Source organism: Camelus ferus, chromosome 6 (assembly GCF_009834535.1).
Source record: "Camelus ferus isolate YT-003-E chromosome 6, BCGSAC_Cfer_1.0, whole genome shotgun sequence".
Taxonomy (NCBI): Eukaryota; Metazoa; Chordata; class Mammalia; order Artiodactyla; family Camelidae; genus Camelus; species Camelus ferus.
The window spans coordinates 14,099,912-14,122,325 of NC_045701.1; the positions used below are offsets into that span (position 1 = coordinate 14,099,912).

The window sequence follows — 22,414 nt, forward strand, 5'->3', positions numbered from 1 at the left end:
TTAAGACCATGTGAGAGAAGACAGCTTCTCTCTTAGCAGACCCCTTTGGGTAAGGCCTAAAATCCATGTTGATAGAGAATCTTCATTGATAATCCCCCCAGATTACATCCTGGCCAACAGAGGGCCTGGGGTTCTGGTGCCGCCTGGTGAGGAAAATATTTCGCTGCCAGCTTGTTGAGATACTTAATGTTTAGAACAATAAATGGACACTCTGCACCCCAGAGAGCACTTTCAGTCATGTGGCTTCGTTGTAGGATTGGGACCAAATGGGGGTCCAAAGCAGTAGGAAAGTGTCAAGCCACCCTTTTGGGACTCTTTGAATGGGTTTCCTTTTCTCGTTTCTCTGAACCCTGGCTTTCTGAGTGTCTGGTTCCCGGGCTGTTCACAAAGGAGATGGTCATCAGGGTTTGGTCATAGGGTATGAGTGGGAATAGATGCCCTGGGGGAGCAGTCAAGGGTTATAGGCTGGGGTCATGGGATGAGGGCCTCTTATGAGGCTAAGCAGACTGGGGCCGTCCAAGGGCAGTTTCATACCCCACTAACCCTGGTTTCTGCCCCCCACTTCAAGCACTCCCCTGTCCGGGTACTATTTGCTTTACACACACATTGGCCAGTGTATTTTTCCATCTTTGGAAATACCAGTGCTTGCTGTGATGATGAGTGACTTCTCCACGACAGTCAGACTGATACCAAAATTTCCTCAATCCTTTTCCCAGGACCGTAGAAGCCCAAAATGAAATTCACACCACAGAGAAAGAGAAGCTGATGGATACGAGTCAAGAAATGCAGGAGACCGGCGAGCACTTGAAGAAACAGTTTGAAACTGAAAGTGAGGTCAAGAGTAGTTTGCGGCACGAAGCGTCTCATCTCACTGTGGAGAACAGGGTGAGACACCCTCTGACTTGCTGAGAAATGACTGCCTGTGCACAGGAATCACTGAAAGGGGGGGCTGGCCACCTGGAGCATCCAATGAGCAGTGTCTGCTTTTTTGCCAGAGCAGCCTGTTTCCTTATATCAAAAGACAGGTGGTCTCTGAGGTGACAGGTGCTGCAGGGGAGCCTGGGATTTACACGGACGAGAGGGGAGGGGTGGTGAGGTCTTGAGCACTGTCCCCTGAGCAGCACCTGTCTGAGACGATGATTCTCTGGCCCAGAGCACGTTGAAGATGGCAGGCTGATGTGTGAACATCTCTGAGCACAGCTTAGCATAGCAAAGGTCCATGCTTGCTTCTGGGGGTGTGCCTTTCCTACAGTTTGCAGCGTTAAAATGTTCTTCGATGAAATGGTCATGATAGGAGATGACTGGTGTTCGAAATTGTGAAAGTCTTCATCAAATTGTAAATGCCCTTGTTGAGTGAGTTGTGGGAACTCTTTGACAGTTCCCAGCAATTCTTCTGAAGTTGTGCTGGTTTGTGAATCCCACAAGACTGAGAAGCACCAGAGTAGCAGATGGGATGCTTTCCCGGGAGGTGGACAATCTCAGGCCCCTCCCTGGCCTGGCCGCCTCCAAGACCCCGACTTGGGGAGGGCTCAGCAGGGCAGTGGTCCGCCTGGACCTGCCCCCGGGCCCTGCTCCCCACTGTCAGGGCCCCATGTTTCCTATCTCACAAGAAAAACATGATAGGGTAAAATCATATTTTACAATGTCAGGATTTACCTTGAAGAGTAATTATAGATAAAAAGAGGAATCCAGAGAGCTTAACATTTAATAGAAGGTAATACATTCCAGTCAGGACACCTGGATGATGGCTCTTTTTGGAGGGGTCTGGCTTTCTCAGAGAATAGACTTCTGAAATCCCACCAGACAAGCAACTGCCAGCTGAACTTGTGTGGAAGGCTGTCCCGCCTTCTGCCACTGTGCCTGCGTGTGTGTCCCTGGGTCTCAGCTGGGGGGGGGGGTAAGGGGGAAAGGGTAGGAGGGGGGTCACATGTGTTGCACATCTTGTCCTGTGGGAGCCTTCCTTCCCTAGCTGTGAGAGTGTGGCTCTGCGTATTGTCAGTCCCCGAGTTGTGTGGGACTTTTGTGCATTTGTTTCCGGTGCTCCGGGAGCAGTGGGGTCCCGCTCAGGAGTCCCCCTGTGTGTGTGGCTCTGCTCACAGGCAGGGAAGGGCCAGGCCTGTTTCTTCTGCAATGCACCGAGCAGAGGAGCAGTCATATCCACGTGGTCATTCCAACAAATCAGTCGCCTCAGTGTTACAAACGAACAGATGAGTATGTGACAAAAATATACCATTTCTCTCTCTTCAGTGGTGGATTTTGTCCACAAATGAGATTAAACTGTATTAGTTTCCCAGAACTACCATAATAAGTTACCACAAACTAGGTGGCTTAAAACAACAGAAAGTTGCACTCTCACAGTGTGGAGGCCAGAAGTCCAAATTCAAGGTGTGAGCAGGGCCGCACTCCTCTAAGGTCTCTAGGAAAGAGTCTGTCCTTGCCTCTGGCAGCTCCTGGCATTCCTTGGTTTGTGGCAGCGTAATTCCACTCTCTGCCTGTGTCTTCCCTCTGTGTGTCCTTTTCTGTCTGTTATAAGGACAGTCTCAACTATATTTAGGACCCACCCTGATCCAATATGATCTCACATTGATCCTTAGTTTAATGGCAAGTGCCAAGACCCTATTTCCAAGTAAGGTCACATTCTGGGGATCTAAGTGGACATGATTTTGAGGGGACCCTATTCAACCCACTTTATTATCCTTTGAGTCAAAAAAAATCCTTATTAAAAAAAGAAAAAAACTTTAAGTGATCATCTCACTATTTATCAAAGAAATTTAAAATTAAAGCTAGGTATTATTTTTGCTTCTCAAATAATAATGATCTTACGTTGCTGGTGAAAACACCCTGAAGTGGGCCGTGTCACACATAGTTCCTGGGGACTGAAACTGGCGTCAGCTTTCTCAGGAGTGGTTTGGAGGCAAATATCAGGAACCTCTGGAAGTGCGTTCTTTGACTTGGTAATGTAATTTCTAAGATTCTATTCTAAGCAAGTAATGGGATATGTGGACAAGGATTTTTGTTCAGAGTGGTCAGCATAGTGTTATTAGTCATAGCAAACAAAAAAAAAAGGAAAGAAAAGAAAAAAAGGATGTCCAGCGATAGTGGGCAGATTTAATTATTATACAATCATGTGACTTAGCCATTAAAATGACAGTTTGGTATGTTATCGATAAAGAGGGAAATATCTGCAGAGTAATGAGAGAGAAGTGCAGGATTTAAACTTCATACGCAATGTGACCCAATTTTATAAAATGTATATGTGCCATATTAGAAGAAAAGAATGAAATAAATCAACATGTGAACAGTGATTTCCTCCAGGTTCTGGACTGATGGGTGGCTTTTTAAAAAAATTACTAGATTTTTTTAAAATAGGCTCAAATAGGAGGGAAGAAACAGTACCTACACTTGTAAGGCCAAATAAGGTTCCTGACGAGGTTAGCCAGGGACACAGAACTGTAGCAGGGAGAGGTGGCCACTAAGGAGAAACAACACACTTGCCTCGGCCCTGGGAGTCCCCAGAGGGCACGTGACTGCATGGTGGGCACTGCTGGATTGGAGAAGCCTGAATTCCTTCGTCAAAGCCCTCAGAACTAAGGAAGAATTTAAAGATTCTCTGCCGGAAGTATTTATGGGCATCCAGGACTCTTGTGGTTCTTGAGCCAAGTTCAGCACAGGCAGGGCCACCCCCTTATCAGGAAGGAGAGGCAAAGTGGGGACCCGAACCTCTGAAGTTTCTATCGACCTCCAGCCACTGACATCCAGAGAGCCCATTTTCACACCTGTATATTTTTAAATTCTCTGCAGTGGGCATTATTTTATTAAGGGAAAATTAGATCAAGATAAATGTGATATATCCATACAATAGGATGTTATTCAGCCACAAAAAGCGGTGAAGTATTGATTCATGCCCCAGCAGAGATGAACCCTGAAAACATAACGCCAGGTGAAAGAAGACGGACATGAAAGGCCACATATTGGATGATTCCATTTATAGTAAATTTCCAGAACAGGCAAATACGTAGAGACAGAAAGCAGATCAGCAGTTGCCAAGGGCTGGAAGAGTGACAAGGAGGTGACAGCTTAAAGTTAGGGGTTTTTTGATGTGATGAAAATACTGTGGAATTAGATAATGGTGATGGGTGCACAGCTGGCTATACTAAGAAACCATGTAGTGTGCATTGTGTGGCATGTGAATTACAGTTCAGGAAGGCTATTACCAAAAAATAGATAAGGAGCCTCTAAGGTAATGTCCTTGTTTCTTTTGATTTCTGTAGGATCTTGAGGAAGAGTTAGACATGAAGGACAGAGTGATTAAAAAGCTACAAGACCAAGTGAAGATTCTGACCAAGACAATTGAAAAAGGTTGGAAAAATAACCTTCATTTTCCTATTTTTTTGAACTTTCAGCTGAGGTCAACATGTGTTGATGTGTTATTTGCTGGTTTTTGAAAACCAGAGGGATGAGTCTCAACTGGTGGGTTTGGAGCTCAGGGATGGGCTAAATGATCCTTCGTGGCAGGCAGGTAGCTCACCACCCCTCACGTAATCCCAGACCTGCTCATGTAACTGTAAGGGGTACCGTATAAAGAATACTTTTAACCTCTTTTTCTATTAGCTCTCCCCTTGTGAAAATGAAACTGAACAAATTTCAAATTTAATTGCTTTAAAATTAACGTCTTCTCCCAGTTACATGGGATCAATATCCCAATTTCTATTAGAAAAAAAGAAGTAGAGAACTAAAAAGCCAGACATTAGTCCTGAACATGGACTGAACTTCACACCGAGGGTCCTCATGAGCTCCTGGGAAAAGGACCACCCCCACATCTTTCTTTCCTTCTCCTGCTTCTGTGTCTGAACTGTTCTGACTTCCCTCTCCTAACGCTCTTTGCTCTTTGTTCAGTAGTGCGTCTTCCTCCCAGCCTTTATCACTGAGGCTGTATCTTCAACTCTGTTCCTTTTTCCATACTCATTCTTTGAAGGGCTCCTTATTGTTATTTATTCAACTCTCATCTCACATTTAAAATGTCCAAAATGAAAATGAGGATCTTTCCCGCTCAGTAATAAATGGTACAGGTCAGTCTGCCCCATGAGGGCAGAGACCATGTCTGTCCTTGCCATTGCCCTTGTGGTGTCCCCATTGTTGGAAAGAATGAGTGAGCTGCCATCTCTACACAAGGACTTCCAAAATCCACTCGCCATTCCTCACTTTCCCTGAGTCCCGGTCCCTTTCTGCTTCTAACTCTACTCCTTCACCTTTCTGTTATCACCTTCAACCCAATATGTTTAAAGTGGGATTTAGACATTGGCTTCCCTTCCTGTGTTATCTATTGTCATATAACAAACCGTCCCAAAATTTAGCAGCTTAAAACAAAAAACACTTAACAACATGCAGTTCTGGAGCTTAGGAATCCAGAAGCAGCTTAGCTGGGTGGTTCTGGCTCTGAGTTGCAGTCAAGCTGTGGGCAGAGATGCAGTCATCTGAAGGCTTAACTGGGGCCGGGGCGTCTGCTTCCTTACTCATTCACGTGGCAGTTGTGGGGAAGCCAGTGTCTCTTGGACACTCCCTGGGTGGCACTAGCTCCCAAGGAACATGCTCAGATGCAAGTCACTGCCCTTAAAAAACATTCAAAGTATGATATTCTGATCAGGTATTTCTGCTTCATTTCTTGTTCTTCCCGATCCAGATGCAGTTCCCCAATGAGAGGTCATTCTTATCATAACTGGTTGCTTAGTAAAGCCACTAACGTTCTACCTTTATCAGTCTCCACGGAGGCAGAGCTAGGAAATCAACAGGACACACGCTCATGCGGTGGGAGAGCGTTCTGTTAGCTCTCTGCCTGCTGCGTCTTCTTTTTCACCCATCAGAGCCTGCTCACTTTTCTTGGCCCCGCTAGAGTAGTACCTCCTTCCAGAAGCATTTTTCAGTGGTCCCAACCCACCTCTGCATAAATCCTTATGTCCCCTGTACTCATTTCCCATGGCTGCCTAACAGATCACCATAAAATTCGTGGCCTAATAGAACGTAAATTTATCATCTCACAGTTCTAGAGGTCAGAAGTTCAGAATGGTTTTCACTGGGTTAAAATCAGCATGTCAGCAAGGCTTCTGGAAGTATTAGAGGGGAGAGTCTGTTCCCTTGCCTTTTCCATCTCTAGGGGCCTTCCACCTGAGTCTCCTGGCTTGTGGGCCTCTTCCATCTTCAAATTCACCAGCGTAGTATCCTCAGAATCTTTCTCTCCCACCTGTGCTTCTATTGTCACTTCACCTGCTCTGTGATGTGATGAAGTGAAGGATCTTGAGATGGGGAGAGTATCCTGGATTATCCAGGTGGATCCAATGTAATGGCAAGCGATCTACCTTATAAGAAAGAAGCAGGAGTGTCAGAGTGAGAGAAGGTGATGTGACGATGGGAGCAGAGAGAGGGAAAGATGCGATGGTGGAAGCGGAGGTCAGAGTGATGTGGCCACAAGCCAAGGAGTGTGAGTGGCCTCTGGAAGCTGGAAAAGGCAAGAAATAAGTTCTTCCTCAGAGCCTCCAGAAGAAACACAGCTCTGCTGACACTTTGATTTTAACCTTGTGAGATCTCTTTTATTCTTCTGACCCCTAAAAATGTAAGATTTTTTAAATTGTGTTGAAGAAAATTGTTTTTTATGCCACCGAGTTTTGTGGCACCTTGTTACAGCACATAGGAAGCCAGTCCAGCCACCTTGGAAATCATGCAGTTTGGTGCTTTGCACACCAAATGTTTTGTGAATCTCATGTCTTTACCTGTAGCATCAGCATCCTGAAGGCAGGAGCAACATCCTGGATTGCTTTCCTATCCCCCTGTGCTCAGTCTATCCCAGGTATCATGGGGCTTCCCTGGAGGATAACGCAGCCTTTTCAGAAGCAGCTGCGCTCACTGGTGCACTCACAGATAAGAGTCACTACCAGGAGAATCCTTCAGGACTCAGTAAAGTTTGCATTTATTGGAAAGCTGCAGGAGTTCATGTGCTAACCAGCCAGAATGGGGTGGAAAGAGACAGAGCATTCTCATTATAATGCCTGTGGAAGTTGTTTTTGTGCATTTAGCTGATTGTTTGCCTCTGCCCACAGCCAATGATGTGCACCTGTCCTCGGGACCCAGGGAGTACCTTGGAATGCTGGAATACAAGAGAGAAGATGAGGCCAAGCTCATTCAAAATCTCATTCTTGGTAGTGAAACCTGGAACTCTGAATTGTTGCTTTGTGAACTTGAGCATCAATCATTGCCGCCATCCTGGGCCGGGGCAGTCCATCTTCTTCCTCCACTGCTTCTCCGCCTGGCACAGAGTTTCTCGGCCTCACCACTGTTGACCAGATAATTCTTTGTTTGTGGGCCTTTGCCTTGTAGGATGTTGCGCAGTATCATTGGCTTCTGTTCTCTGGAAGCCAGTAGCAACCCCTAGTCATGATCATGAAAACGCCCCCAGACGTTGCCAGATGCCGTCTGGGGGTGTCCTGCCTTCAGCTGATATGCACTGCCGTAACCTCTTCCCAAGTCCAGTCACACGGTCTGTGTAGAGGACACATCTCCTCACCTTTGCGTCTCAGCACAGCAGCCAAGTGGGAGGGGTCGTTGTGGCCCCCGTGCTCCATTTGACTTCTGCTGAGCAGTTTACTTCAGGCGGCATGACGGGGGCTTCCCAGCCGCACCTCAGTCGCAGGAGTCTCCCAATGTGCATGCTCCAGCGTTGGTGGTCTTAGAACCAATCTTGCTAGACTGTCTTCAGTGTGAAAACCATGTGGTTTTCCAGGGAGAAAGAGAAAGGCTGTCTCCCTATCAACTGGTCCCAGAAACTCAAAGCAAAACTCCCATGTGTAGCCTTACTCCTCTTCTCCTAAGCGGCCCCCCTCGGAGCACGTCAGCCCCTGCCCTTTCCTCTCTACCCCTGCTGGCGCACAGGGGCCTCTTTGTTCCCCCGTCTTAATGCAGATACCGGAAGGTCTTTGTTTGCCGGTCTTAACTTGTTTTATAGTTTCTCTCTTTTCTTCATCCCCACTCTGCCTCCCTGCCATCCTCTTCACCTCCAGACCCGCTAGTCCTCCTCTGCAGGACTGTTGTGTGACTGCTTTCTCTATTCAAGACGGGTGCAAGTGATCACTGAGGTCTTAATCCATCCTCATCATAGAGGCTGACTTGGGGTGCATGGAACTGGGGTTCCTCTCTTACCTTAGAGATCTGAACTCCAGGGTCTTCACACCAGGGAGGAACACAAATTCTGTCTTTTATTCAGCTTAAAAAAGAAAAAGCACTTGGCAAGTGACAAGTAAGAGGAGCAGGTGGCACCTTTATGTCTATTTTTGCCAAGAAAAGAGCCAGACTGAATTCCTCAAAAAGACAGGGCACCCCTATGCATCTGGGCACTGCATCAAGTACAAAAAAGCAAACAACCCCTGTCCCATAGTCAGAGGTTCCCCAGGGGAGAGCTGACCGTCAGCTGTAATCCTCATCGACTCTCTCTGCTTCAGACCTGAAGCCCCGTGGTGTGGTGGTGAACATGATCCCCGGGCTTCCAGCTCACATCCTGTTCATGTGTGTGCGCTACGCAGACTCTCTCAATGACGCCAGCATGCTCAAGTCCCTCATGAACAGCACCATTAACGGCATCAAGCAGGTGGTTAAGGTAGGAACCTTTGACATTGACCCTGAAGGCAGGAGCAACCTCTTCTGTTGCTTTCATATCCCTGCTGTGCTCCACGTTACTTACGAGGATTAACTGTCCTAGGTTAACCACATGATTCCCCAAACCAGCCTGAGGACCCACCAGTGAAAGCAGCCACGCTGTTAAGGAAAACCACCTTAGGGCAGAGAGCCCTAGGGGTGGGGATCTACTGATAGACCTTAAATCTCTTACTTGTAAGACTGCAACCCCGTGGCCACCACCCCACCACTTCTGCCCTCTTAGGGGTGAGATTCCTGGCTGCAGGGAATACGTGTCTGTCCATGTAACAAGTGTGAATGCTGAGGAATGGGAAAGACTGAAAAGTTACTCATCTCTTCCCTTCGCATGAATTTAATTCTCCCTTAAAAAACTACAGCCCGTAATTTTATTCCCAGCCCAGAAAGGAAGAAGTAAAATATAGAGTCGTTATTTTTCATCCCCCTTCCAAATAAGAAGCAAGTTCGATTCTGAGATGTATTTGAATTTTTTTAGTTGGGAAGTCTTATCTCACATTCAGTAAAATATGTAAATCCTATTTTAAATACTCCAGGAAAAGGGAAGAATAAAAAGAGTGAATGCATGAGGGGTCAGAGGATGGGTAATTCTTCCCTCCCCCCCCCAACCCCCCCAAAAGTTTTATACCAAGAATTCATTATCCATCAGGAGTTAGGAGTGGAAAACTAGCATTGATTTGGTGCTGGGTGCTTCATAGTCACTGTCTTCAGGGGAGCTACCAAGGTGTTCTTGGGAGAGACGTGCACAAATTGATGTTTTCCCTGTCCATATTTGCATAGATTGGGTTTTCTCAGGACACGCTTGTGTTCCAGGCCATAGGCACACAGCATGTCCCCCGTTTCGCTGCCCTGGAACCTTTAAATCCTTAGAAACCAAAAGAGGCGTGGCGTGAGGAGTGTAAATCCTTTCTTGTCAGCAACTTCTCCAGTGGCTCCCTGCCGCCCCCAGCCTGCCATCCAGTGCACAGCATGTGAAAGCAACCCTCACTTGGTCCACAAACCCTCTCGGCCACTGGGCCTTTTTCTCCACGCACCCCACCCCACCCCCTGCTGCCAAAGTACTTAAAATAGTTGTCCCCAATTCTCTTTCACTCCTTGCAATCTGACTTCTTCCCCTGTCACTCCACAGAAGGATAACCAGTAGTTCCTTGTGCTGAATCCAATGGTATTCCCGTAATTTTTATTTTCTTTAAATGGACTGATCTGGTAGCACCATCTCTTTGAAACCCTCTGACCTTGTCTTTCAAATCCCATCACTTTCTCAGTTTCCTCTCACCTCTCTGATCACTGTCCCTTTGCCTCCTGTGCTTGTTCTTCTTCCAGCCCCGTAAGTTGAGGGAATTCTTGCCAACAGAATCCTTAAGCTTGAGCTCTTGTCTGTCTACCCTTTCCTTCAAGGGGGACATCCTCCCACCTCTCTTCTGAGGTGTCCTCAGCTGCCCTGGTTCCCCATCGTATAGGCACTCGGCCACCTATTTACCTGTGTACTTGTATGTGTCACGTCCGTCCATCTCCCCAGTCAGATTGTGAGCTTTGGAGGGCAGGGACCGAGACTTACATTTCCCAGGCGTTCCTGGAGCACCTGCTTCAAGTGTCATAACCTGCACAGAAATACTTCACAAACCGTAACCCGCTAACTAAATATGAGCTTATCTTTATAGCTTAAACTTAACAAAGGCTCTAGTGAATAAAAGAGGAGTTCATTTTGGTCAAAAGCCACCAGCTAACCAAACAGGTAAAATATGTCTGTTCTTGGTTCAGAGTAATCACCAAATTCAACTTTGCCTTTTCTTGGTTTTTTGTTTTTTAAGGAACATTTAGAAGACTTTGAGATGCTGTCATTTTGGCTTTCCAACACTTGTCATTTCCTCAATTGCCTGAAGCAGTACAGTGGAGAAAAGGTAGGGACGCTCGCCTGCTCTGCGTTCTGTGCAGACTGCCAGTCTCACCGCTAGGAGCGGAAACACCCAGCTCCAGGGACAGCCCTTGCTCAAATGCCTTTCTGGTTTCCTTCCCACCTGGGAGGCCAAATTCACATCTGTTTGGATGGAAGTCACAGGCAAGAGACTTTGAGAAGGAGGCTTAGACCTTGGGCATGCTACTAGCCTCAGTTTCCTTGACTTAAAAATCCATGAGGTGGATTCAGTGATTTTTTTAAGTTTCCCTTTGGTTGTCAAATTCTGAAGTTTTAATATTATGGCTCTAAAATACAACCTTTAGTTCAACATGCCTGTTTCTTCATAGCTGTTCTCTCTACAAGATTCTGATTGTTTCCTCCATAATTTATAAATCCTTTGCCCTCCTGGCTCTGCTTTCAAGAGGCTGACCTCATCAAGAAGTTCTCCCTCTTCAAGTACTCACAGAGCAAAATTTCATTTACCTAAAATAGAAATGGCTTTTAGGGTTTTCACTGCTCTCCAAAATGGTTATACCATTTTATAGTCCCAGTAATAGTGTATGAAGGTTCAGTGTCCCAGACCTTTACCAACCTGGGTATTGATAGACATTTTATAATTTATCGATCTCATGATCATCAAATGATACCTTGTTGACTTAAATTGCTGTGAATTGATCAGCTGTGAGGTCAAGCATCATTTCATTTGCTTACTGCTCACCTGGGTTGCCTTTTAAATTGCCTACTCACATCCGTTCTTCATTTTTCTTAGAGTGATTTTTTTTCTTATTGATTTGTAGGAGGTCTTTACATATTATAGATAGATTGTGGCTTATCTTCTAACTTTCTTTATGGAGTCCTTTGTCATACACAGTTTTTGAAGCTTGTTGTACTTAAATCTATCAATTCTGTCCTTTTATGATTTAATATATGTCTTAGTGTCTTATTCAAGAAATTCTTCCCTGCTCTGAGTTCATGAAATTATTCTCTCTTCTAAACTTGTAATTCAAATTTAGAGTTCACAGTTAGGATTTTATCCAAAATTGGTGTGATTATTTACCTACCCCCAACTGACATGTGAGGTAATGATCTCATATCTTCTTTTCCATGGGTAGCCAAATGTCCCAATGGAAAGTAAAATAAAATGTAGAAGTAATCCTATTTCTACTCATAGGACAAAAGGAGAAATAAGTAAAGAAAATCCAACCTCTGACTAAAAGGAATACCAAAGTGGGGTCACAGACCAGTCCATGTAAGACAAACTGGCATTTGTGGGGCATTCATGGAAGACAATACTGTTTAATACCATTTTTTAAATCTTTTATTTGCCCCCTTCAGCCATGTATACAATATTGTTGTCCCTGTGTGTCTTTTCAATTACTATATTTTTATATCTAAAATGTCAACAGTTCTTTTTCACCTCTGCTTCTTATTTTAATGTCCTATTCTTGTCATAATGTTTTCTTTTTCTTTTATCTCTTCAAACATGTTAACCATCCTGTATTAGTCTGCTTGGGCTGCTGTAACAAAATACCACAGACTGGGTGGCCTAACCCACAGAAGTTTGTTTTCTCATAATTCTGGAGGCTAGAAGTCTGAGGTCAGGGTGCCAGCATGGTTGGGCCACTGGTGAAAGCTCACTTCTTGGCTTGCAGGTAGCCACCTTCTCATATGTTCTCACATGGCCTTTCCTCAGTGCGTGGGGTTGGAGAGGGTGAGGCTGAGCTTTCTAGTGTCTCCTTTTGTAAGGACACTAATCCTGTCAGATCAGGGCCCCTCCCTTATGACCCTATTTAACCCTAATTACTTCCTTGGAGGCCCCACCTCCAAATATAGCCATCCTGGAGGTTAGCGCTTCAATATACAGAGCTGGGGAAAGGACACAAATATTCAGTCCATAGCACACATTTGAAAACATTTCAGATTGATTTACACTCTGTGATTATAAAGTTATGAATCTCATTTATTGCATTACTGACTTCTTACAGCAGTTTGTTTTCTTGGGCGCTGTGCAGTTTTCCTGTGAGCTTCCGTGGAAGTGTTTTCCAGTGTAGTCGGGGAGCGGGGAGAGGGGGCACATGTTTGGAGGGGAAGTAAACAATACAGCAATATTTACAGTTGACCCTTGAGCAATGTGGGCGTTAGGGGCACCTACCCTCAGTATATAACTTTACATTCGGCCCTCCACATCCCCAGATCCACATCCTCAGATTCAACCAACTGCAGGTCATGTAGTACTGTAGTATGTATATACTGAAAAAAATCCACATACAAGTGGACTCATGCAGTTCAAACTGTGTCATTCAAGGGTCAACTGTAGTTAGTTATAGAAAATAAATGCCACCCTGAACATCAAGAACTCATTTGATACAAATCAAACATTAATTTGCGAAGTATAGGAGTTATAATAGAAGCTGATTATATCTTTGGTAGAGATAGTATTTTAATTTTATTCTGATATTTCTATGCTCAAAATTACTTTCAGGAGTTCATGAAGCATAACAGTCCACATCAGAATAAGAACTGCTTGAACAATTTTGACCTTTCAGAATACAGACAGATTCTTAGTGATGTGGCTATCCGAATATACCATCAGTTCATTATTGTAATGGAAAATAACATTCAGCCAATAATAGGTAAGAAAAGAATTGATGCCCAAGAAATATTTATACTAACGTTGATAACCTTAAAAAAATAAGTCTGGTGTATAAAGTGTATGGTTACAAAGAACATAATTTTAAATCAAATTTTAATAGTGAAAATGTACATTTTTTTAATTATTTGATTGCTTGAAATGATTACATATATGAAAGTACCTGGGTCACAGTTTTCTTTCTGTAAGGGGGATTCACCCTGAAGGGAAAGACTTGGGAGAATTGCTGCTCCTCGTGTGGCTAATCCTGGTTCTTAGTAAAGTATTTTTGAAATTCTAAAGACCCATTCAAATTCTTATATATGTTCTTCAATTTTCTGAAATTTAAATACTTCAGGCTTTAAATGGTTCCAGACCATAAGTTGTCATGCTAACCGGCTCTCTCTCCTGTGAAGTTGAAAGAAGAGGTTCTCCACACCCTGCTGTAGATAGCTGTGCACCCCCATCCGCCTCAGACCCCGGGGCCCCCCAACCTCCATTCTTCTGCTTTCTCTGTCACGAATACAGGTGGAAAATGTCCCACCTCCTGAAACAGACACACAAGTGCAGTGGACATGTCCTCTGGGTGTCCCCACCGTGTGTGCAAGAAAAGCTTCCATTTTCCCCCTAGTGCCCGGCATGCTGGAGTTTGAGAGTCTGCAGGGCATTTCCGGCCTGAAGCCCACAGGCTTCCGGAAGCGGTCATCCAGCATAGATGACACGGACGCCTACACGATGACCTCCATCCTGCAGCAGCTGAGCTACTTCTACAGCACCATGTGCCAGAACGGCCTGGACCCCGAGATCGTGAGGCAGGCAGTGAAGCAGCTCTTCTTCCTGATCGGGGCGGTCACCCTCAACAGCCTCTTCCTGCGCAAGGACATGTGCTCCTGCAGAAAAGGGATGCAGATAAGGTAAGACCCATAAACTAGCACTAACCCTGGAGAGGCTGGCTGGAAAGGATGCTCTTCAGGTCCAGGGCCACAGTCCTGCCCCTCCCTCCACAAGAGCTGCACTGGGTATGCAGGGTATGCAGGATGACTCTCAACACCTGGAGATGTGGGCCCTCTGATGCCCAGGCGCTCCTCCCACCACTCTGCACGATGCTAACTTGATGCTCCGGCAGAGTGGCTTCAACTGGGAACTCGTAAGTGTGTATTTTAAATTCTGTCCCTCTGTGTCTATCATATACTCAAGTAATATCTATTGACCACCACCTCTGTGACTAACACTGCTGGTGGGGGACGCAGGAAACAAAGGAAAGGGCAATTTGATCCCTGCTATTGAGAAGCTAAATGATGATTCAAGGCCGCTGTGATTAAGTCACAAACAAGTGGTGCAGGAAATGCTTCAGAGAGGAGAGATTATCGTGGACCAAAAAGTTGAAGAAGCCTGAAAACTGTGTGTAAGTGACTGAATATGGGAGAAGAGCATTCCAGGCAGGGGAATGAGTAGGCCAAGGCACAGTGGTGGAGCTGAGTGAGGACCCTCCTCAGCAAGAGCACACAGCTCGGTCTAGATGAAGCAGAGGTTTGTGTCAGGAGCAGCAGGGCCATAGTTGAGGGGCAAGTGGGCCCAGACTGGGAGGCTCTCGGATGCCAGGCTAAGGCCCTGGGAGTCCATCCTGAGGAAGTGATGATCCACAGTCTTGAGCTGTATCGACTTCTCTTTATCTCTAAATTGAGGAAACACAGACCATGAGCTGTTGTTTGAATGAACACTGTCACATGATTAGAGAACATATAGTATGGGGTAGATATTTAAGATTTTTCTAATACATACAGGGATTTGATACCTGTATGTGATAGGAGAACCTGGGGCGGTGATGATGGCAGTGAGATAAGAGAAAGTGACGGAAAGGGTGTATTGAGCCAAGAAATAAATGTGAGGCATCCGTTACATCTTTTTAGCGTCAGTGAAGCTTGGAGTTGGACCTCCCTACAAACCAGTGTGGCAAATTCCCTTGTCAGCCGGTTGTGATTTTCAGAAATGAGGGGATATTCAGAAGCACCGTGCTTTGTGGACCTTTCCTCTTCATTGAGAAAGGAAAGAGTTCTGTTTATTTTCCAAGCCCTGAGCAGATGCCCTGTAGGCCTCTGAAGTAGGCTTCCGGCCTCCTTTAAGTAAAGCTATAAACCTCCATGGGCCACCAGAGTCTGTGCTAAATAACTCTCATTCCACCAGTAGGTCCCCCAAGGTGAGTGAACAGGGACTCGAGCAAGATGCACCACTCCAGAACCCGCAGCACCTGCTGTCAGGGAAAACCCCATCTGTCCCCATAGGTGCCTGGTCCTTTCTCCTCTCACCAGCCGAGAGTGGCCACCAGGGTAGCACCGCCCTTCCAGGGTGTTGCTCTGAGTTTCAGCACGTGCATTTTAGAGGCATGTGTTCATTCAGATATTGATTGAGCTCCTGCTGTAAACACAGCACACCAGGATTTGCAGTGGCTTTGCCATGACAGCACGGCAGCCCAGTAACAGAATAGGAACACAAGTAGGAGATCGAAGCTGAAGAACAGTATAAACAGTGGACAGAGTAGCTGGAAAACTGGCTCAGAGCCTTCTGACTGCCAGGAGGAAAAGCAAAACTCCATCAGCTCTCTGAGCCCATCTGGTGTGGCGAGGCAGACCGGTTCCTGGGAAGAGAAAAAATTTCCCTAGTTCCTAATTTTTTCTGTTTCTAGTCATGAACTGTAAAAATAAGGTCTCACGTGGAGCTTTCTCTCATCCATCTCTGCAATAGCACTTTTACAGCAAGTTCCCCTGTGGCTGCTTTGCCCAGGTAGGGCTGGTGGAGACGGTTCTGGTAGGAGCCAGAATACTGTGGCCCGAGCACAGGCATTGCTTGCTGGCCTGAAGGAATCTGGGAAGAATACAGAAGGCCCTGATTGCAGTCTTGAAGGGCAGGTAGGATTTCGGCTGACTGAGAACTAGAGGGATGGACACAGGCCTCCATGAAGGAAAACTGAGGTCAGGGTGTGAATCGCCCCTTGCAGAGGCGCACCAGGAGCAGTGGGAAACCTCGAGAGGTGGGCTAGAAAGAGAAAGTGGAATGGCAGCGGGAGAAACGCATGCGTCAGTGCCTCAGGAGTGGCAGCTGCCACAGATCCTTGCTTTTCTTTTTCAGAAGGCTTTCAACTATGAATTCAGTTTCTTTAATAGTTGTAGGACTATTCAGTTTATAGATTTCATCTTAGATGCATTTTGGTAGTTTTTGGCTTTCAAAGAATCGGTCCACTTCATCAAAGTTGTTGAGTTTATGTGTGTAGAGCTGTTCAGAATATTTCCTTATTTTTAGTTTCTGCAGAATCTGTGGTGCTACCCGCCCTTCCACTCTTCCCTGGGTAATCTGTGTCTTCTCTTTCCCTTGGTCAGTCTTGCTAGAGGTGTATCAATTTTACTGTCTTTTCAAAGACCCAGTTTTTGGTCTCGTTGATTTTTGTCTTATTTTTAAAATGTAATTGATTTCTGTTACTGTCTTTATGATTTTATTCCGTCTGCCTCCTTTGCATTTATTTTTCTCTTCTGGTTTCCTGAAGTAGAAGCTTGTATCACTGACCCTGAGGCCTTTCTTTTCTAATATAAGCATTTAATGCTATGCATTTCTTGAACCCTACCCCACAAATTTTGATACGTTGTATTTTCATTTTTGTTCAGTTCAAAATATTTTCTGATTTCCCTCGAGTCTTACTCTTGGACCCAACACATTTAGAAGTGTGTTGTTTAATTTCCAAGTGTTCAGAGACTTTCTTGTTACCTTTCTGTTACTGAATTTTAGTTTAATTTCACGTGGTTAAAGGACATACTTTGTCAAACTCTTAGAAACAGAAGGTAGAATGGTGGCTGTCTGGGGCTGAGGAGAGAGAGAAAAGGGGAGTTGTTCATTCAGTGGATATAGAGTTTCCGTTTTACCAAATGAAAATGTTCTGGGAATCAGCTGCACAACATGGTGCATATAGTTAACACTGCTATACTATACACTTAACATGGTTAAGATAATTTTATGTTATGTGTTTTCTACCACAATTTAAAAAAAATCTCAAGGTGCATACAGATTAAAATATACTGTAGATTATGTTACTAAAGTTACCAACCATTCCACTTTACCTGAGACTTTCCCAGGTTTATTTTTAAAATACAAACTTATACATATTTTTACATTAAAAAAAACTTTGTATGATTTCAATTATTTTTAAATGTGTTAATATTTACTTTTATGACCCAGAATATGGTCTGTTTTTGTGAATGTTCCAGTGCAGATGAAAAGAATGTCTATTCTGCTGCTGTTGGGTAGAATGTTCTGTAAATGTCAAGCAGACCCAGTTTGTTGACAGTGTTTTTCAGTTCTTTTATATCTTTGCTGATTTTCTGTCTGTTCTGTTGATTACTGAGAGGAGTGTTGAAGTCTCCAACTATAATTATGGATTTGTCTATTTCTTCTTTCCATCTGTAAGTTATTGCTTTATGTGTTTTGAAACCCTGTTCTTAGGTGCATACCTGTTAAGAATTGTTGTCTTCTTGGTGAATTGAGCCTCCTTTTATTATGTAGACTCTTTATCCCTCCCTGATAGTTTTATCTACTTTGAAGTCTGCTTTGTCTGAAAGTCTATTTTTTATTTGGATCAATATTTTCATAGTATATCTTTTAACATCCTTTTACTTTTAACTTACCGATAACATATTTGAAGTGAGTTTCTTGTAAACAGCATATATTGGGTCCTGTTTTTTTGTTTGTTTGTTTGGTTTTTTTCATCCAGCCTGACAATGTGCTTCTTAATTGGGGTATTTAGGCCATTTTAATTTAACATAATTATTGATATGTTTAGATTTCCGTCTACTGTTTTTTTATTTTCTTTTTGTTCCTTCTGGTTTTTATTTCTCTGATTTCCTGTTTCTGTCTTCTTTCAGGTTCTTTGAACATTTTTGGTACCCCTTATAAATTTATCTATTCTGTTTTCACTATATCTCTGTACATTTTTTAGTGGTTGCTCTAGGAATTACAGTATACATACTTACCTTTTCAGTCTACTTAGAATCAGTATCTTATCACACACCAAGTGGAATCTAGAAGCCTTATCATCACATAGGCCCCTTTCCCCTCTTTGCTTTATGTTGTAATTGTCTTATGTATTACATCTACATACACCAAAAACTCTGCCAGACAATGTTATATTTTTTAAACATTTTTTATTGAGTTATAGTCATTTTACAATGTTGTGTCAAATTCCAGTGTAGAGCACATTTTTCAGTTATACATGAACATACATATATTCATTGTCACATTTTTTTTTTTTGCTGTGAGCTACCACAAGATCTTGTATGCATTTCCCTGTGCTATACAGTATAATCTTGTTTATCTATTCTACATATGCTTGTCAATATCTACAAATTTTGAACTCCCAGCCTATCTCTTCCCACCCCCAACCCCCTTGGCAACCACAAATTTGTATTCTATGTCTGTGAGTCTGTTTCTGTTTTGTATTTATGTTCTTTTTTTCTTTCTTAGATTCCACATATGAGCAATCTCATATAGTACTTTTCTTTCTCTTTCTGGCTTACTTCACTTAGAATGACATTCTCCAGGAACATCCATGTTGCTGCAAATAGTGTTCTGTTGTCATTTTTATGGCTGAATAGTATTCCATTGTATAAATATACCACATCTTCTTTATCCAGTCATCTGTTGATGGACATTTAGGCTGTTTCCATGTCTTGGCTATTGTAAATAGTGCTGCTATGAACATTGGGGTGCAGGTGTCTTTTTGAAGTAGGGTTCCTTCTGGATATATGCCCAGGAGCGGGATTCCTGGGTCATATGGTAAGTCTATTCCTAGACAATGTTGTATTTTTTGTTTTAAACCATCCAACATATTTTAAAGGACTCAGTAGAAGAATAGTCTGTTATATTTACCCAGTTATTTATCATTTCTCTTCCTTCTTCATTTCTAATCTTCCAAGTCTCATTTTTCCCCTGATATCTCATTTTGATATCATTTCTCTTCTGTCTGAGGAAATTATTTTAGTAATTTCCTTTTAGAGTAGGTTCACTGTCAATAAATTCCCTTAGCTTTCTTTCGTCTGAAAATGTCTTCATTTCACCTTCATTCATGAAGTCTATTTTTGTAGGCTGCTGACATCTGGATTCACAGTCCTTTTTTTTTATTAGTTTGAAAATGTTTCGCTTTTTTCTGGCCTCCATGGTTTCTGATGAGAAATGCACAGTCATTTGAATTATTATTTGCCTGCAAATAATGCATAGTCTTTCTCCGCCTTTTTCCCTTTGGATTTAGTTTACCACAGTTTTATTATGATGTGTCTGGATGTGGATTTTTTGAGGTTTAGCCTCTTTGAGATTCCCTGGACTTCATGAATCTGTAGGTTTGTGCATCTCACCAAATTCAGGACATTTTCAGCCATTTCTTCAAATATTTTGTCTGCATAATACTTTCTCCTTTTCTTCCAGAACTTCAGTGACACAAATGTTAGACTTTTCACTATTTCGTTATCCCTAAAATCCTGTGGGTTTTTGTTTGTTTGTTTTTGTTTTTGTTTTTGTTTTTGTTTTCAGATTTTTTTTTCCCCTCTGTACTCTTCAGATTGGATAATCTCTATTGATCCCTTGAAGGTCACTGACTCTTTTCTCTGCCATCTCTATTCGGCAGTTGAGCCCACTCAGTGAGTTCTTTTGTTTCTGTTATTTTATTTTTCAGTTCAAAAATTTCCTATTTTTAAAACAGATATTTCCTTTCAGAGACCTTTCTCTCTTTTCATTTATTTCAAGATAGTTTGTCTTTACTTTTTTGGAGGATTTTTCATATAACTTCTTTAAAGTCTTTGTCAGATGATTCTAACATCTGTGTCATTTCAGAGTTGACATCTGTTGATTGTCTTGTTTAATGTGACTTAAGATTTTCCTGGTTTTCATATGCCAAATAACTTTGAATTATATTCTGGACACTTTTATTATTATATTAGGAGACACTGGGTCTTTAAATCCTATGGAGAATGTTGATATTTTATCAGATAAACAACCCATTCGGGTTCAGGCTGCAAGTTCTGACCGTCCTCTGGGGGTTGTGATTCCCATGTCAGTTCAGTTTCCAAAGCTTTTGCGGTGCTATTTGGTTCTGTCCTGTGTGTGTCACACTGTGGCCAGTCTGAAACTTGGGTGATGCTCAATCCCGTAGTTTAGTCCTAAAAGTTGATGTGTGCTGTTGAGGGTCAGATCCATGCATGGGCTCATGGTTGTGCCCAGGAGTTCATAAACAATTTAAGGGTCACTTTCCCAAGCTCCTCCCTCTCCATAATACCCCTGGTACTTTCCAGATCACTGGGGACCCCCTCTTTGGTCCTCCAGACAGAAAACTGGGTTTTTACTTAATTCACTGTGCGGCACACTTCCTGCAGATACCCCATCTGGGGCCAAGTGGTGGAAGGATGGGGCAAGTGGGGTTCACCCATCCTCTTGAGCCACAGCTCCTCCAGTTGAAGAAAGTTCCCGTCTCTTAGAGTTTTAGATTCCTACTGGACCCTGTTGCCACCACCATGGGATTGTTTGGGGCTTGCACACGAGAGAAGGTAGAAAAAGAAAGGAAAAGGACAAAAAAAGAAAAACAATTTCCACCCTCTCTCAGAGCATTAGGACACAACTGGAGGGCTCCTCCTCGAGCTCTTTGCTATCACCAGTGCCCGCTCCTAAGTGTCAGGCTGCTTTGAGCTCAGGCCGGTGAATAGCAGAGGGGAAGATACTGTCAATTTGGAGATACTTCAAATTCTGCTTTTCCTCCCCAATCCACCTGCTCCTGTTTACTTCTCAAATTCCTTCCAGGTTTTATAGTTGCGTTCAGTGGGAGAGACAAAGTAGAGTGCTTACTCCATCTTACCAAGAACCAGGACTCCAACTCAGGTTTTTGAGTGGGAAAATTAACCTGCTCAAAATTCAGATTTAGAAAGACTGTGGCAGGATTGAATAGGATGGATTAGAAGGGGTGAGATGGGAGTCCCATTAGGAATCTTAAACTAGTGGGGCAAAATTAACATTGCCAAAAGGGGTAAACAGTGCAAGAGATGTTATCTCACACTCATTAGTCCCTGTGGAATACATTAATTCAGCATTGTTGTCCCAGTTATAACCAAAGAGAAGACCCCCATAGGGAGTTGCTACTCAGGAAGGTCAGAGCTAGGACTGACCTCAGAGATCAACATTCAACTTTTAGAAACACCTTCATTGGTCCATAATTTACGTGACACAAATTTCAGTTATTTAAAGTGTATAGTTCAGTGGGTTTGGGTATATTTACAGAATTATGCAACCATTACCATAATGTAATTTGAGAACATTTTCATCACTCCAAAAAGAAAACTTACACCCAGTTGCAGCCACTCTTATCCCCTACCCACATCCCACTGGGGAGTCCTCTCCCCCTCAACCTAAGCAACAAATATCTTTCCTTCTCTGTAGATTTGCCTATGCTGGACATTTTTAAATAAATGGAATCATAAAATAGGTTGTCTTTTGTGACTGACTTCTTTCACTTAGCATAATGTTTTCATGGATCATCCAAGTGGTAGCAGCTGTCAGTACTTCACTCCTTTTTATGGCTGAATAATATTCCATTGTATGGACAGAGCACAATTTGTTTACCCATCAGTTGGTGGATATTTGAGTTGTTTTCATTTTTGGCTATAATGAATAATGTTCCTATGAATATTTCTATATGGTTTTGTGTATGTGTGTGTGGACATGCTCTCAGTTCTCTTTAGTAAATATCTAGAAGTGGGATTGCTGGGTCAGGTGGTACTTCTACATTTAACATTTTGAGGAACTGCCAAACTGTTTTCCTTAGCAGCTCTACCATTTACATTCCCACTAGCAGTGGGTGAGTGTTCTCAACCCTCTGATTTACCCAGAGAGGTTGAGTAACTTTCCAGGCTCACACAATGGATTGGTCGGACTACAACCCATGCCTCTTACCTTGTAAACCTGTGATAACCAGTGACAGAAACAAGGGTTAAAAACCCCAGTGGCCTGAAAGAAAGCCTTCTACCAGTTGAAATTTTTCTGCCTATTTAGGAAAGGAAATCAAACAATTTTTATACCAATGTATGTCTTACATTCAAATATCACTATAATTTTTTCCTTTAATATATTTTTGAATCTATTATTAAGGCTACTTTTAATAGATGACTTAATAA

At 43.3% G+C, this 22,414-nt stretch overlaps 1 protein-coding gene across 4 annotated transcripts in view; it reads left to right on the plus strand.

Annotated features, from left to right (window-relative positions):
* MYO5C (myosin VC) overlaps window positions 1-22,414 on the plus strand; it is a 91,006-nt gene that overhangs the window by 64,992 nt on the left and 3,600 nt on the right. For all 4 annotated transcript variants that reach the window (XM_032481172.1, XM_032481174.1, XM_032481173.1 and 1 more), the window contains 7 exons: window positions 717-885; window positions 4,272-4,359; window positions 7,092-7,190; window positions 8,487-8,641; window positions 10,506-10,595; window positions 13,074-13,224; window positions 13,852-14,134. In XM_032481172.1, the coding sequence (XP_032337063.1) occupies window positions 717-885; window positions 4,272-4,359; window positions 7,092-7,190; window positions 8,487-8,641; window positions 10,506-10,595; window positions 13,074-13,224; window positions 13,852-14,134 (1,035 nt within the window). The remainder of the gene's footprint in view (window positions 1-716; window positions 886-4,271; window positions 4,360-7,091; window positions 7,191-8,486; window positions 8,642-10,505; window positions 10,596-13,073; window positions 13,225-13,851; window positions 14,135-22,414) is intronic.